At 43.3% G+C, this 12,040-nt stretch overlaps 1 protein-coding gene across 5 annotated transcripts; it reads right to left on the bottom strand.

Annotated features, from left to right (window-relative positions):
- Positions 1-566: 566 nt before the first annotated feature.
- LOC133901571 (enoyl-CoA hydratase 2, peroxisomal-like) lies at positions 567-10,651 on the bottom strand. Of its 5 annotated transcripts, none has more exons than XM_062342927.1 (12): positions 10,498-10,651; positions 10,378-10,400; positions 10,177-10,282; positions 5,432-5,508; positions 5,208-5,280; positions 4,729-4,768; positions 3,931-4,003; positions 3,688-3,838; positions 3,355-3,425; positions 2,575-2,748; positions 2,402-2,485; positions 567-1,038 (listed from the first exon to the last, which is right to left on the bottom strand). In XM_062342927.1, the coding sequence occupies exons 1-12, from the start codon at positions 10,564-10,566 to the stop codon at positions 945-947; spliced, it is 1,035 nt and encodes a 344-aa protein (XP_062198911.1). In that variant the 5' UTR covers positions 10,567-10,651; the 3' UTR covers positions 567-944. The 5 variants fall into 5 exon arrangements, with proteins under 5 accessions (XP_062198911.1, XP_062198914.1, XP_062198913.1 ...); XM_062342930.1 differs by having other exon boundaries at positions 1,022-2,060; positions 10,498-10,650; XM_062342929.1 differs by having other exon boundaries at positions 1,022-1,988; positions 10,498-10,650.
- Between the last annotated feature and the right edge of the window lie 1,389 nt (positions 10,652-12,040).

Below are 12,040 nucleotides of genomic sequence, written 5' to 3'. Positions count from 1 at the left end.
CATTTGATGACTTTGATCTTGTTTAATAATACTACCCCACCATGTCCGTCGTCTCGTCTCCCTCCGAGCTGGGACGACTTGGATATCGAAAATCCTTCCAAGCCATCCAGCTGCACCCACGGACCAGAAGAGATGGAAGATGCGCATGCAAGATCTCTCTACGCTCCTGCGTACCAATTGGAACCTTGTGTTCCCCATTAACTAGGGCTTGTACGTTGTGCAACCACCTCCGATCCGTCTCTCCATGACCACCTCACCTCCTATGGCTATGGGGGGGGGGGGGGTGCCAATAAAACGCATGCGGACGATGGAGGGATGGAGACGACGGCTACCTACCTCTGTAGGGCCTTGTGCTCCTGTTTGTCGTCTGTCCCCCAAAAGCGACCGCCGGCATGCTGTCGGCCATGCATTATTTGATGGGAGACGCCGGAATAGCAAAGCAGTACTGCTGCTCCGGCAACCACCTCCGTAGCTACTCTATCTGGAAACATTGGCTGTGTTTTTCCGTGCTGCGGAAAGGCAACTCCACATGTGCCGCGGCCGGTCTAATCGAAGATGCATGCTGGTGAGAATAAACACTAAGCTACACCATGGTGTCAATGTGGTGTAGCCTACAAATGAATAATCTGATGATGAACTTGTGGCATTGCTGTGACATATAGTATATTATTGATGATATTGGTGCAACGGTGTTGCGACCAATAATGTGGTGTTGCCAGATTATTACATTCTTTATCGACGTGGGAAAAAAAACAAACGAAGATCAATTAACAGAGCAGGCAAAATAAGAAGAGGAAGAGCTCTCACATCCATGGATGGTCTATGGCTCTATGGCTCTATGGACGCACTACAGAACGGCCCATACCATAACGCTGGCTGTGCAGATGAAGACAAGTGTGGCTCTGCATGCCTCTGCGCAAGTGATGAAGAGACACTAGTACGTACTAGCCTGCAGGCTCGCCGTGCGCATGCCCATCTCCCGTTTCTTCGTCGCTGGTGCCGCGGGCGTCTTCGTGGGCGCTCCCATCCTCCGTTTCTCTGCCAGGGGGAACAGTTCCAGTTATTGCATTCGCAACCAACGTTAGATTTCCTTGGCTTCTTTTCGTCTTTGATGGAAGAAGAGAATGGCAGATCTAACGAATGGAAACTTATGCATGTGTGCATTACTTGTTCATTGCGGGATTGGACAGATTGATGCTTTTCTTTATACCGGGATGTCATGAGCTCCGGCTCAAAAGGACTAGCGATGTACTGAACAGATTTTGTGTAGGTTGTTTGCCTACTTAACACTTTTATGTCAGTGCTGGTACTTGGTTTTCGTGGAGGAGTTTGCATGATACTGGTACTACCGATGAGATGTACATATAATTTAAGGAAAAATTAGATGAATAACATTACAAAGATACCTATATTAGAAAATACCATCATATATGAAGATAATATGTGGACCTGAAACCACATATTATAGAGACACTAATGATATTTTCTAAATTCACCCATTCAAAGTCAATCAGGCCCTACTACGGTGGTCTATGCCTTCTGTAGCCTGTCACCAAGCTTATGATAACGAGACTACGTCATCAAGCCCATAGTATTCAGAGCTTACTCGAGTCAAGCCTGGGCTTGTGCTCTCACATGAGATGCCGAGCTACGAAAAACCATGTGTTTTAGTGTTAATTACCGAACTCATTCGAGCTTATGCGAGCGTTGACTGAACTTATCTTCTTCAAGCCGGCTCTAACGTGTACAAATGTTGTGACTGAGCTTTTGGAATCCATGCGACTAAGCTGGAGCAACCTATGGCCTGTCAGATTCTCTCCGCTTTCTGGTCAGTTCTTTTCAGAAGCATGATCACGCATTCCCTCGAGTCGCAGCAGGCTCGCAGTCAGCAGACTCGCAGGCAGCAGACTGGCAGGAGTATGACGCACAAAGGTCTCAACTCTCAAGCATCATTGAGAAAACCAACACCCTGCTATTCTTGTTTTGTCCTTGAAATGACAGATTGCAACTGGTAAAAGTTATGAGGAACAGCGCCGGATCTGATGCTGATTGCTCACGAGCTGACGATTGGCAGAATAGCATTGGTACCCAACAGAATAATAGGAAAAAAGTCGCCTTGGCTCACCTAGTTCATTGAACATTTGGGTTTTGTACATACTTAACAGCAAAATCAATTTTCTCGACAAAAAGAACAGTAAAATAAGTTTGCTTGGACGTTCGTCTTTTAAAAGGGGTATCTTATCAGTACAGTATGAATGTATTATGTGCAGATCCGTACATAATTCTTGCTATCATTACGGTGGCAACCCACCCCTTGCAGTAGCTCTCCGTTTACCTCAACTAATGCATTCAGCAGGCACCAATTAAGAAGAATTTATCACGAATATAGTACAGCACTTACAATGATGAGGGGATGTGTTTGAGCAACACAAATCCAGCAAGCACGGCACGGTTTCGCTCCTTTACCTTCGTTTGATAGTGTACCCTACAAAAGGCAATCATTTCATGGGTTTAAGAACTAGGAATCCGATCAGCAACTACAGAATTCAAGTGTAACCATAACAGTAATATTACTTCTGGCCATCCAGCCACATTTCAGTGGATAACGTTTCCCCGGGGTAGACGTGCAGAAGAAATCGTCCAAAGATGCTTTTCACTGTCGTTGGTTCACCGTTGCAGAAAGATTTGATCACAGCGCGAGTAGCGAATCCAAGGGTACAGAGGCCGTGCAGTATTGGACGGGTAAACCTACAAAAGTTCCTATCAGACAAAATCTTCACAAAAGAACCAAAGCTTGTTGCATGGAAAGCTGAGTCCAGATAAAGGAGGATCTCACAGTAATTTTGTCAGATCATGTGAATAGGCATAACAGAAAGATTTCACTGGGAAGATCATGCCCCCATAGAATATATGCAACATAGAGAAATTTCATTGTGGTAGATAGTCGAATTTAATTCATCCCAGAATGAAGGAAAAGAACTCAGAACCTTAAGTTCATATAGTTCATCCTAGAATTTTGTTCAAGATCCAAAGCAATGAAAATAGTATGCCTGATAACTGATAACCATGGAAAAAGTGGAGCATTCAACATTGTTTGCCCCCTTTTGAGGCTATACAGCAGGGGAGAGCAATGCTATTATTAGAAACATTGTTTTTGAGGGAACATTATTTGCATAGTTCTTTAGGTTCTCTTTATACTTATTTACTAAGAGTAAGAGCTAAGAGAGAGTGCTGCTCCTTTAGTGCCTCTATCACGCATGTTGCTAGATATTGATCCAACATCTGGCCCAAATACTTACACTGTCAAAATATGAATATAACTGCACAAACAGGATTGCAAATTAAGTGTCATACCCTGCAATCTGTGCAATCTCAGGGTCTGAATGCAAAGGATTATAATCCCCAGATAACCTGTATAATAATGCCTGGATCAAAAAATTAAAAAGAATCAGGCTTTGCAGAACAACATTAATGTTAACAAACTGAGATACTGATTTCATTTGCATAAAAAGAACTTGTTTTCTTGGCCAAAAAGGTAGTGACTAGTGAGAACCGTAGGATGAACACAGTATTTCATCACAACACAGACCATAAATCATGGTTACCATAATGTGAGACACGTGGTGCACCCTATTACCAACAAAGACCAGTAATTGCAGTATCGCACAAACGAATATTGTGACATGCCTGGGATTGCTTTGTTTGGTCTTCATATACTGCAGAAGGTGCAGAATTTGGAATAGATATGCGAGGAACTTGGTTAGCAGGATAATTGGCATATGAGTATGGCCGGGAAGAGTCTGAAAAGCCTCCAGCACCACGTAAGTATATAGTACTCCTGCACCACACATTAAAATAAATAACTGCACCGCCCTTTGTAAATTATGGTAATCAACTGGGAGACCAAAATCATACAGGCATATTACCAACCTGTTCATACATAAAATTTCCCCAGAGTCTTTAAGACTGGTGGTAGTTTCAAGCTCAAGTACAGTTGCTTTCCCTGCACATTAAAATAGTCTCAGTGAAACTAATTCATAAAATTGAGAATAATCCCTTAGATCGTTTTGCAGTGCTCCAAATCAGTGGTGTAGTGATTCAAGGGATGCCAATGATGGTGACTAAAAGTGATTCCAAGTGCTTGGCGGTACTTTGGCAATTTGACCAAACACCCCTGCTGGAGTTGTTGGGCACTGGAAGCTTATGGACAAAATGAAAAGGTGCATTTGCTAGCTGCATAGGATGTAACGGACAAAGAAAGATTTCTTCACCAGAAACCTTCATTCCTACAAGAATGGAATTTGGAACTGCAAATCTTCTATTGCAAGAACCAAGAAGCACGAAGTTGAAGGCTCGGCTCAACATAGCATGCTAATATGTGTTATTTGAGGAGCTTCACAGGAAGGATTGCGGCTGATTATGCTTCGTTATTTTATGGAAATGGTTTGTGGCTTTGTCCATAGAAGATGTAAGAAACAAAAGTTGTGGTCCTTATCTGCAAGGACTATTGGACTACAGCAAAATGTTGGAAGATCCTCTGTGCAAAATTCATCCTAGTTCCACCAAATGTTAAATCATTCCTATCTAGCAATAGCATGAACGAGAGCTACGATAAAAAATAAAAAATAAAATAGGGAAAAACATTACTTTTCAGGATGAAAAAAGAAGCATGAATGATAAAAAGTATATGCACCGTTCAATCAGTAAATAATTTCAGGGGGCAAGTACCTTTGTCATGTAAACCAGCTACTTTAATCTTGTTTACAACCTGAATGAATAAAAACAAAAGACAATTGTTTCTGCAAGATGAAGCCAAAGATGGGGTCTCTCAAGAATGTTCCATCCTAGCCATAATTTAAGATGACTTTTACATCAATTGGTGAAGAAACATAATATGCGAAGTGAATAAGTTTTCATTTTTTCTATTTACAGGATGAGCTCAGCAGTAAGTTATCCTATCGACCTATCCTCATAGTCATAACTCACGAGCATGCACATACAAAGTACGACAAGAGCTCAATTTTCAATGAGTTAAAACTCCACTTTGTTCATTCCCAACCAAAGGAACTGTTCTAGCCACATCTGGACTCGAAGTCTGGAACTCTTATAAATGATGTCTCCATCACTGAATGCCTATACCATGTATAATCTCCCAGCACAAGGATCTTAAAACAAAGTCTTTAGAGAAGAACTTTAAAACTACTTACATTGGCATAAGAAGGAATTGGCTTGTACATCTCTATGTATTGTTGACCATGTAATAGAAGGCTTGCATCGAAGCTGGAGAACAGAAAACAAGGTAAAGTACTTGTAACGTTAAATTTCCACTAAAAGTGTTGAAATATTTGGCCTACTAAAAACATAAGCACACTGCACACCTATGGGAAAGAGAAGCTAAAACTCGAAAACAGCTGCTTTGTGTAAGTCTTACTTAAGGCCAGGCACATCAACAAATCCAAGCCCATTGCTGTTCTTGTTGGGAAACAAAGAAACAAAAGTAGGAAGAACCTGCATTTTAATAGAGAGAATAAAGGTATTAGTGTTGTTTTATTACCCAGCGTAGTGATTAGGACATTCGGTGTAGAATCTATGGATGACATATGAAACAAATAAAAGGACCATGAAAATACATCATTCACCCAATGAGAATACATCATTCACTCTCTGCATGGCTCAACATAGTTCCTGAGTATAGTGGCAATTCACTTCCAAGTCATTCACACTCACCCAAAGCTACCCAAACGATTGTATTCACTTCAGATTACTGGTCCCAGGACCAGAATATAGGAGCGTCGCTCAAGGTAAATCATCTTATGGTTCTCATTCACACACAACTGGAAGTTCATTGATTTGAACCATACCTTGCATAAATTCAGTGTTCTTTCTTCACCAGAAGATTAAAGGGTACAGTTTCATCCAGTAATTCTCAACAGTAGTGAGGTGGAAATGAACACACGACTCCAGGTTCATCTAGTTTACTAGGTCACCTTGGTGACCTCAAATGATGAAAGGTCAAGATAAGCCACCGAGTGAGTTTTCAGCGATTAAGTTAAGGTGGATACAGTTCAGCAAAGGTTTGAACTCCAACCTAAAGCTGCTAGTAGGACAAGATACTTCAAGTTTTTGGCAGGATCAGTTTTTTTTTTAGAAAAGACGGCAACGAGGATTGCTGATTTTATTAGACTAGGAGTAAAAGAGGTACAAAAGACCCATTAAAAGAAAAAAAAAAGAGAAACAGGTAGGGGGCGCAAAGCACAACTACGAGGCGCCTAGAAGGAGAGGGGGAGAAGGAACATCCCCTCTGTTTGATCAAGGGATCAACTATACAACAGAGAGCAAAAAACTACTCATTGGTGGCTTCCGGGACAAGGCCATAGAGATCTCGCCGAAATCATCCTTGATCTTGTGCGCTAACTGTTGGGCTGTTTGGCTGGATTTTCTGAAGATTTTTGCATTTCTCTCTGTCCATAAATTCCACCAAAACAGGAGTACCAGTCCATTGAAAAAACCTTGGAATTGTTTATCAAAAGTCTTCATTGCCGCACACCACCAACCACGAGGGGTGCGAAATAGCAAGAAGCTTGGTAGATTGTTTAGTTGTAACCAGGCTGTGATATGGTACCAAACCTCGCGAGCGTAGACACAATCCTTGCATAGATGAGTTGCGGTTTCCATTTCCTGATCACATAAACTGCATGATTGTTCATGGGGCCATCCTCTCTTTGCAAGCTTATCGGCCGTTAAGATCTTTTTTTGTAACATTAACCATGCAAAAGTTTTGCATTTCGGTTTAACTTTCGCTTCCCAGACCACCTTCATATTGTATTTTGTCATTATCCACTGGAACTGAATCTTATACGCGCTGCTTGCTGTGTATTCTCCATTTGCAGTCCACCGCCACTTGATTTGGTCCGCTATTTCGTCAGAAAGATGTAGCTGGTTTGTCAACATCCACAGAGCTGTGATCTGAGTTAGCTCTTCATCTGTAGATATATCACCGATGTAGGATATCCATTGGTGATCTTGCAGTCCTCTTCTCATGTTGAAGTTTTTTCTGCAGGATTTTGAAAAAATCAGTGGCGCAATGTTCTTCGGCGCTTGCCCCTGCACCCAGCTTGAATGCCAGAAATCCGCTTTCCTCCCATTTCCAATCGTTATCTCTGTCGACGCATGAAACAACGCACGATCTGTTTGGTCACACGGTAAGGGAAGTCCTTTCCACGGCCGATCTTGTTGTTGCCAATCTAGCCATAACCAGCGGACACGCAAAGCACGCGCAAATTTCTCCAAGTCAACGATGCCCAGGCCTCCCTTCTCTTTTGGTTTTGTAACACTCTGCCAATTTGCGAGGCAGTGTCCTCCAGAGACCTTGTCCGGCTTCTCCCCTCGCCAGAGGAAGCTTCGACGAATACGATCGATTTTCTTTTGCAGCCATTTTTGTAACGGTAGGACAGTAAGGTGGAAAGAGACCTGCGAGGAGAGAACGGTCTTTACCAAGATCTTGCGACCTGCCAATGAGAAATGCTTGCCTTGCCATCCTAGCAGCTTGTTTGCAATTTTGTCTATGAGAGGTTGAACGTCTACCCACTTTAGTCGTCGAGTATGGAGTGGTAAGCCGAGGTATTTGCATGGGAATTGACCCACCTTTCCTTGGAAACCCATCAGAGCAGCATTGAGGTCCTGATCATTGTAACAAATAGGGTAAATTTCTGTTTTTTGCAAATTTGTGACCAACCCCGAACATTTACCGAAGGCTTCCAAAATCAATCTTAAGGCATTCAGCTAATTTCTGTCTGGGTAGGCGAAAATGGCCGCGTCATTCGCGTAGAGAGCATCGGAGGTTCACTGCTCTGGGCAAAATTGGTTTGAGAATGTTTCTACGCGCCGCTTCCGCAATGATCTTTTGGAGGGGTTCAATAGCCAAGATGAACAGCATGGGTGATAATGGATCGCCTTGCCGCAGCCCTCTTGCGTGCTTGAACTGAGGGCCTGGAGTCCCATTTAAAATGATTCAGGAGGTGGAGGTCTGAAGCAAGGTAGAAATCCAATCTCTCCAACGCTGTCCAAAACCCATCGCCTTTAGCATCTCAATCAGGTACGACCAGTTAACCGAATCAAATGCCTTGGATATGTCAAGTTTGATGAAAAGAGCTTGTTGCTTCGCTCTGAATAAAGCCTTGATCACATTTTGTACATAGAGGAAATTGTCATGTATGCATCTCTTTTTAATGAATGCGGTTTGATTTTTTGGCAGAAGGTCATTGAGGCGAGATGCCAATCTGTTGGCTAGGACCTTGGTGATGATTTTGGACATACTGTTGATCAAATTGATCGGCCTAAAATCGCCCACCGAGAGAGCTCCATCTTTCTTGGGCAGCAGCACAATATTCGCATCATTAACAAGGTTTACTTTGTCTGAACCCAAGCGATAGAAAGCGTTAATCGCCTCCATGAGGTCCTCTTTGATGGTTTCCCAGCAGCTTTTGAAAAACAAACCGATATACCCATCTGGTCCAGGGGCCTTTTTCCGAATGCATATCATTAATAGTGTAATGTAGCTCCTCTTCATCAAACGGGGTTTCTAACTCCGACAAGTCATGCGGTTGATAATTGAGGGCTTCCCAATCTATGGCTAATTCTCTTTGCTTGTTTGTGCCCAAGAACTGAGCATAATGTTTATACAACAAAGCTTCTTTTTGATCATGGGTTGTTGCAACCTCATTCCCTGAAGCTAAGATCGGGATAAACTTCTTTCTTCTTTTGCCGTTTGCTTTGATCTGGAAGAACCTTGTGTTAGCATATGCGATTTTGATCGTTGTCATCCGGGAGTGTTGTCTGGCACGAGCTTTATTGATAGCGGCGAGTCCAGATAGTTTCCCTTTGAGCCATTTTCTGAAATTTCTTTCTTCCTCCGACAATAGGCGTGTTTCTTGCGCCACATCTAGTCTGTGGATGACCTCTCTAGCTATGTTCAGGCGAAGTTTTATGTCACCAATGTTCTGTTTTTTCCAGAGCTTAAGGGCCTTTGCAGTTCTGTTCAGCTTGACGTGCATGCGGAGAATGGCGTCGGAGACCAAAACAGGTTGTTGCCACGCCTCTGTTACCATTTCTTTGAAGCCTGGAAGGCCAGTCCAGAAGGATTCAAATCTAAAGCCCGCAAACTTGTGATGAAGAATCTCGCCGGTGAGGTGCAACGGGCAATGATCCGAATCACTAGAAGACAGAGTGGAGAGGTAGGCTGCTGGGAAGAGGAAGTCCCAGTCAGGGGAGTAGAAGAAATGATCAATCCTAGTCATGGTGGGATTTGCTTGGCCATTGCTCCAAGTAAATTTACGACCATTGAGTTTGAATTGTTTTAGGCCCAAATCGTCAATTGCCTTCCTGAATTTTCTCAGCATGCGCAAGTTGAGTCGATCATTACTTTTGTCTTGGGCTTGAAAAATGAGGTTGAAATCACCATTTAGTAACCATTCCGACTTCATGAGGGGCCGTAAGGAGACCAACTCATCCAAGAAGAGCAATTTATCCTCGTCACTTTGCGGGCCGTATACTGTGGTTAGAGACCAGGTTCTGTTATCAGCTAGCATCGTGATGGTTGCAGACAAGGTGTGGTCAGTGGCCGAAGAGTCAGACAATGTGGCAGGATCAGTTTGATATTGACTGTAAACTCGCATGACATCAGAGTATTGTCTGAGGGCCTGTTTGGTTTGTGGCCTCAGTGAGCCAAGCCAAAATTTGGCTATGGTCAAAATCGGGGATCTATAGATGGCGTTTGGTTTGAGACCAAGCCAAAATTTTAGCCAGCCAAAATTAGGGCGGCTGTTTTGGCCGCTCGAGTTATGTTTTTGGCCAGTCAAATTTTTTCAGCACATGGCCAAATTTTGGTTTCGAATCAAACCAAAGCCAAATTTTCGAGGCAATGCCAAATTTTGGCTTAGCTCACTGCGGCCACAAACCAAACAGGCCCTGAATGTTGATTACACAAATTCCAAAAGGCTATCTACATCGTTAACTCAATTTATTAAATCTCCCCTTAGCCCTTATACATAAAAACTAAAAACAAAACCATATAACGCCAGCCCCAAATCAAGTCCAACAACAGAACGGCCACAATTGGAGCATGAGAGCAACCAATTCGCACCAAAAACGAGAGGGGATTAACCGAGGGGAAACGACCTTAATGTGTGGCTGCCCGTCCCTGTGGTACACGAAGTGGAGCTCCTTCTCGTCGACGGCGTCCGCGCCGCAGGCCCCGACCCCGAGCGCGTACAGCGCCACTTCCCTGCGAATCAACACGCAGAAACCGATCGCGTCAAATCGGGAGGCCCGCGAGCGAGGCGTTCAGTCGAGCTGGAGGTGGAGGGTACGGGCCCGCACCTCTCGTCGTAGGCGAAGGATACCTGCGCGACAGAGGAGAGGAGAGGAGCATGTGAGAGCGCGGGACAGAGAGAGGAGGCGGGCGGGGAAGGGAGCAAGGGAGAGGGACGGAGCTGGTACCTCGGGGAACTTGTGCACGAGCACGACCTCGGGAGAGACAGCAGCAGCGGGTGTCGAGCTCGTCGCCATGGCCGCCGTGCTCGTCTGCTGCGTCTCGTCGGTCGCCGGCGATGCGGGGCGGGGAGTGGTTGGTTACTTGTAGGAGACGAAGAAGAGAAGAGCCGTGCCGCCGTGAAGTGACGTGGAAGGGGAAGGAAAGGGAGAGACCAAGTCGTCGACGCAGCCGCCGAGCGGATACGTGTCGCTTTCTGTCTCATTGACATGTGGGGCCGAAAGGCTGACTGTGCTAACTGGGAGCCCGATCTAGATGACAGGACTAACACGTGGCAGGTATGACCAACTCTTCTTGCTACTCTCCACTTCTGACTGGCCGTAATTGTCAACGGAATTGGCTTTGAGGAAGAAAACTACCTACGTAGTTTGAGGTATAAATCCAACGATCAAAGTCTGTATGATTATGATTTTTTAGGAGCTTGATGCGACGAAAGTTAGGGTATCTCCAACGATACCAAATCAGCTAGTTACAAGAGTACATGTCAATATTTATCCTACTTGATGAACATGAGAGATAAAAGCTAGCTATCGACTCATAGATAGTATATAGTGGATTCCAAGATGCATGCAAGTTTTTACAATTTTATTATATGTTGATATGTATTAATTTTGTAAATTATATTATAGTTAGTCTATTGTTAAGGTTATCTATTGGTGATATGGATAACCTTATAGTTAGTAAACTGACTATATTATTAGAGACACCGATAGTAATAGAAAGATATATATAAAAAAAACATGTCTATGTCCTAATGGCAGAACCCCAGTAACAAAGAAAATATGTCAACTGAGATTAAAATGAATGCATACCTAGAAATGTTTGATGCTTGTTACATGGTATTTTCGCAACAGTCTTCTACAACTAAGATAAGCAGTTGACATGGTAAACAATTACTGTATCAAACTTAAGATAGACATATCGAAGCAGTACTGCAAGCATGTGTTCGGCTGAAATTTGGATGGTTTGGTCAAATGTTGAGACACATATAGTCATTCGGGCAAACAATAAACCTGTTCGATGTCATCTCCAATGATCAGAGCCATCTGCCTTGCTGCCCGGATGAAAAATCACAGGCATCAGCCTTACAATTCCGTTGATATCACAAGCTCTCCTCAACCACCACTGACAAAGAAATCGAACAGATATAGGCCCTCAAATTAAATGAAAGTGCATGTGCTTCTCAATTTCTAGAGAATGTTGTTTGTGTGATGGATGAACTTGAGATCATGTGGCAGATTCAAGAAACACATGCTGCCGAAAAGTTTCAAGAAACATATGCACTCAAAGTGTGCAACAGTGCTTCCTCTCCCTAACTACCTGTGATCAGCGATGTGACTAAAATTGTTGTTAGCAACGGTTGAGACCCATAATTCTCTTACAAACTTCAAGTGCAAAAGGCATCGAGAGATTCTACTAAATTCAAAGTATACAAAAGAAATATATGAGCGAGGAACGTATACATAAGTACATAGAATTTTATTAACATTA

Source organism: Phragmites australis, chromosome 20, assembly GCF_958298935.1.
Source record: "Phragmites australis chromosome 20, lpPhrAust1.1, whole genome shotgun sequence".
NCBI lineage: Eukaryota > Viridiplantae > Streptophyta > Magnoliopsida > Poales > Poaceae > Phragmites > Phragmites australis.
Note: the sequence above shows the minus strand (reverse complement) of the source record. Positions and strands in the feature narration are given on the sequence as shown.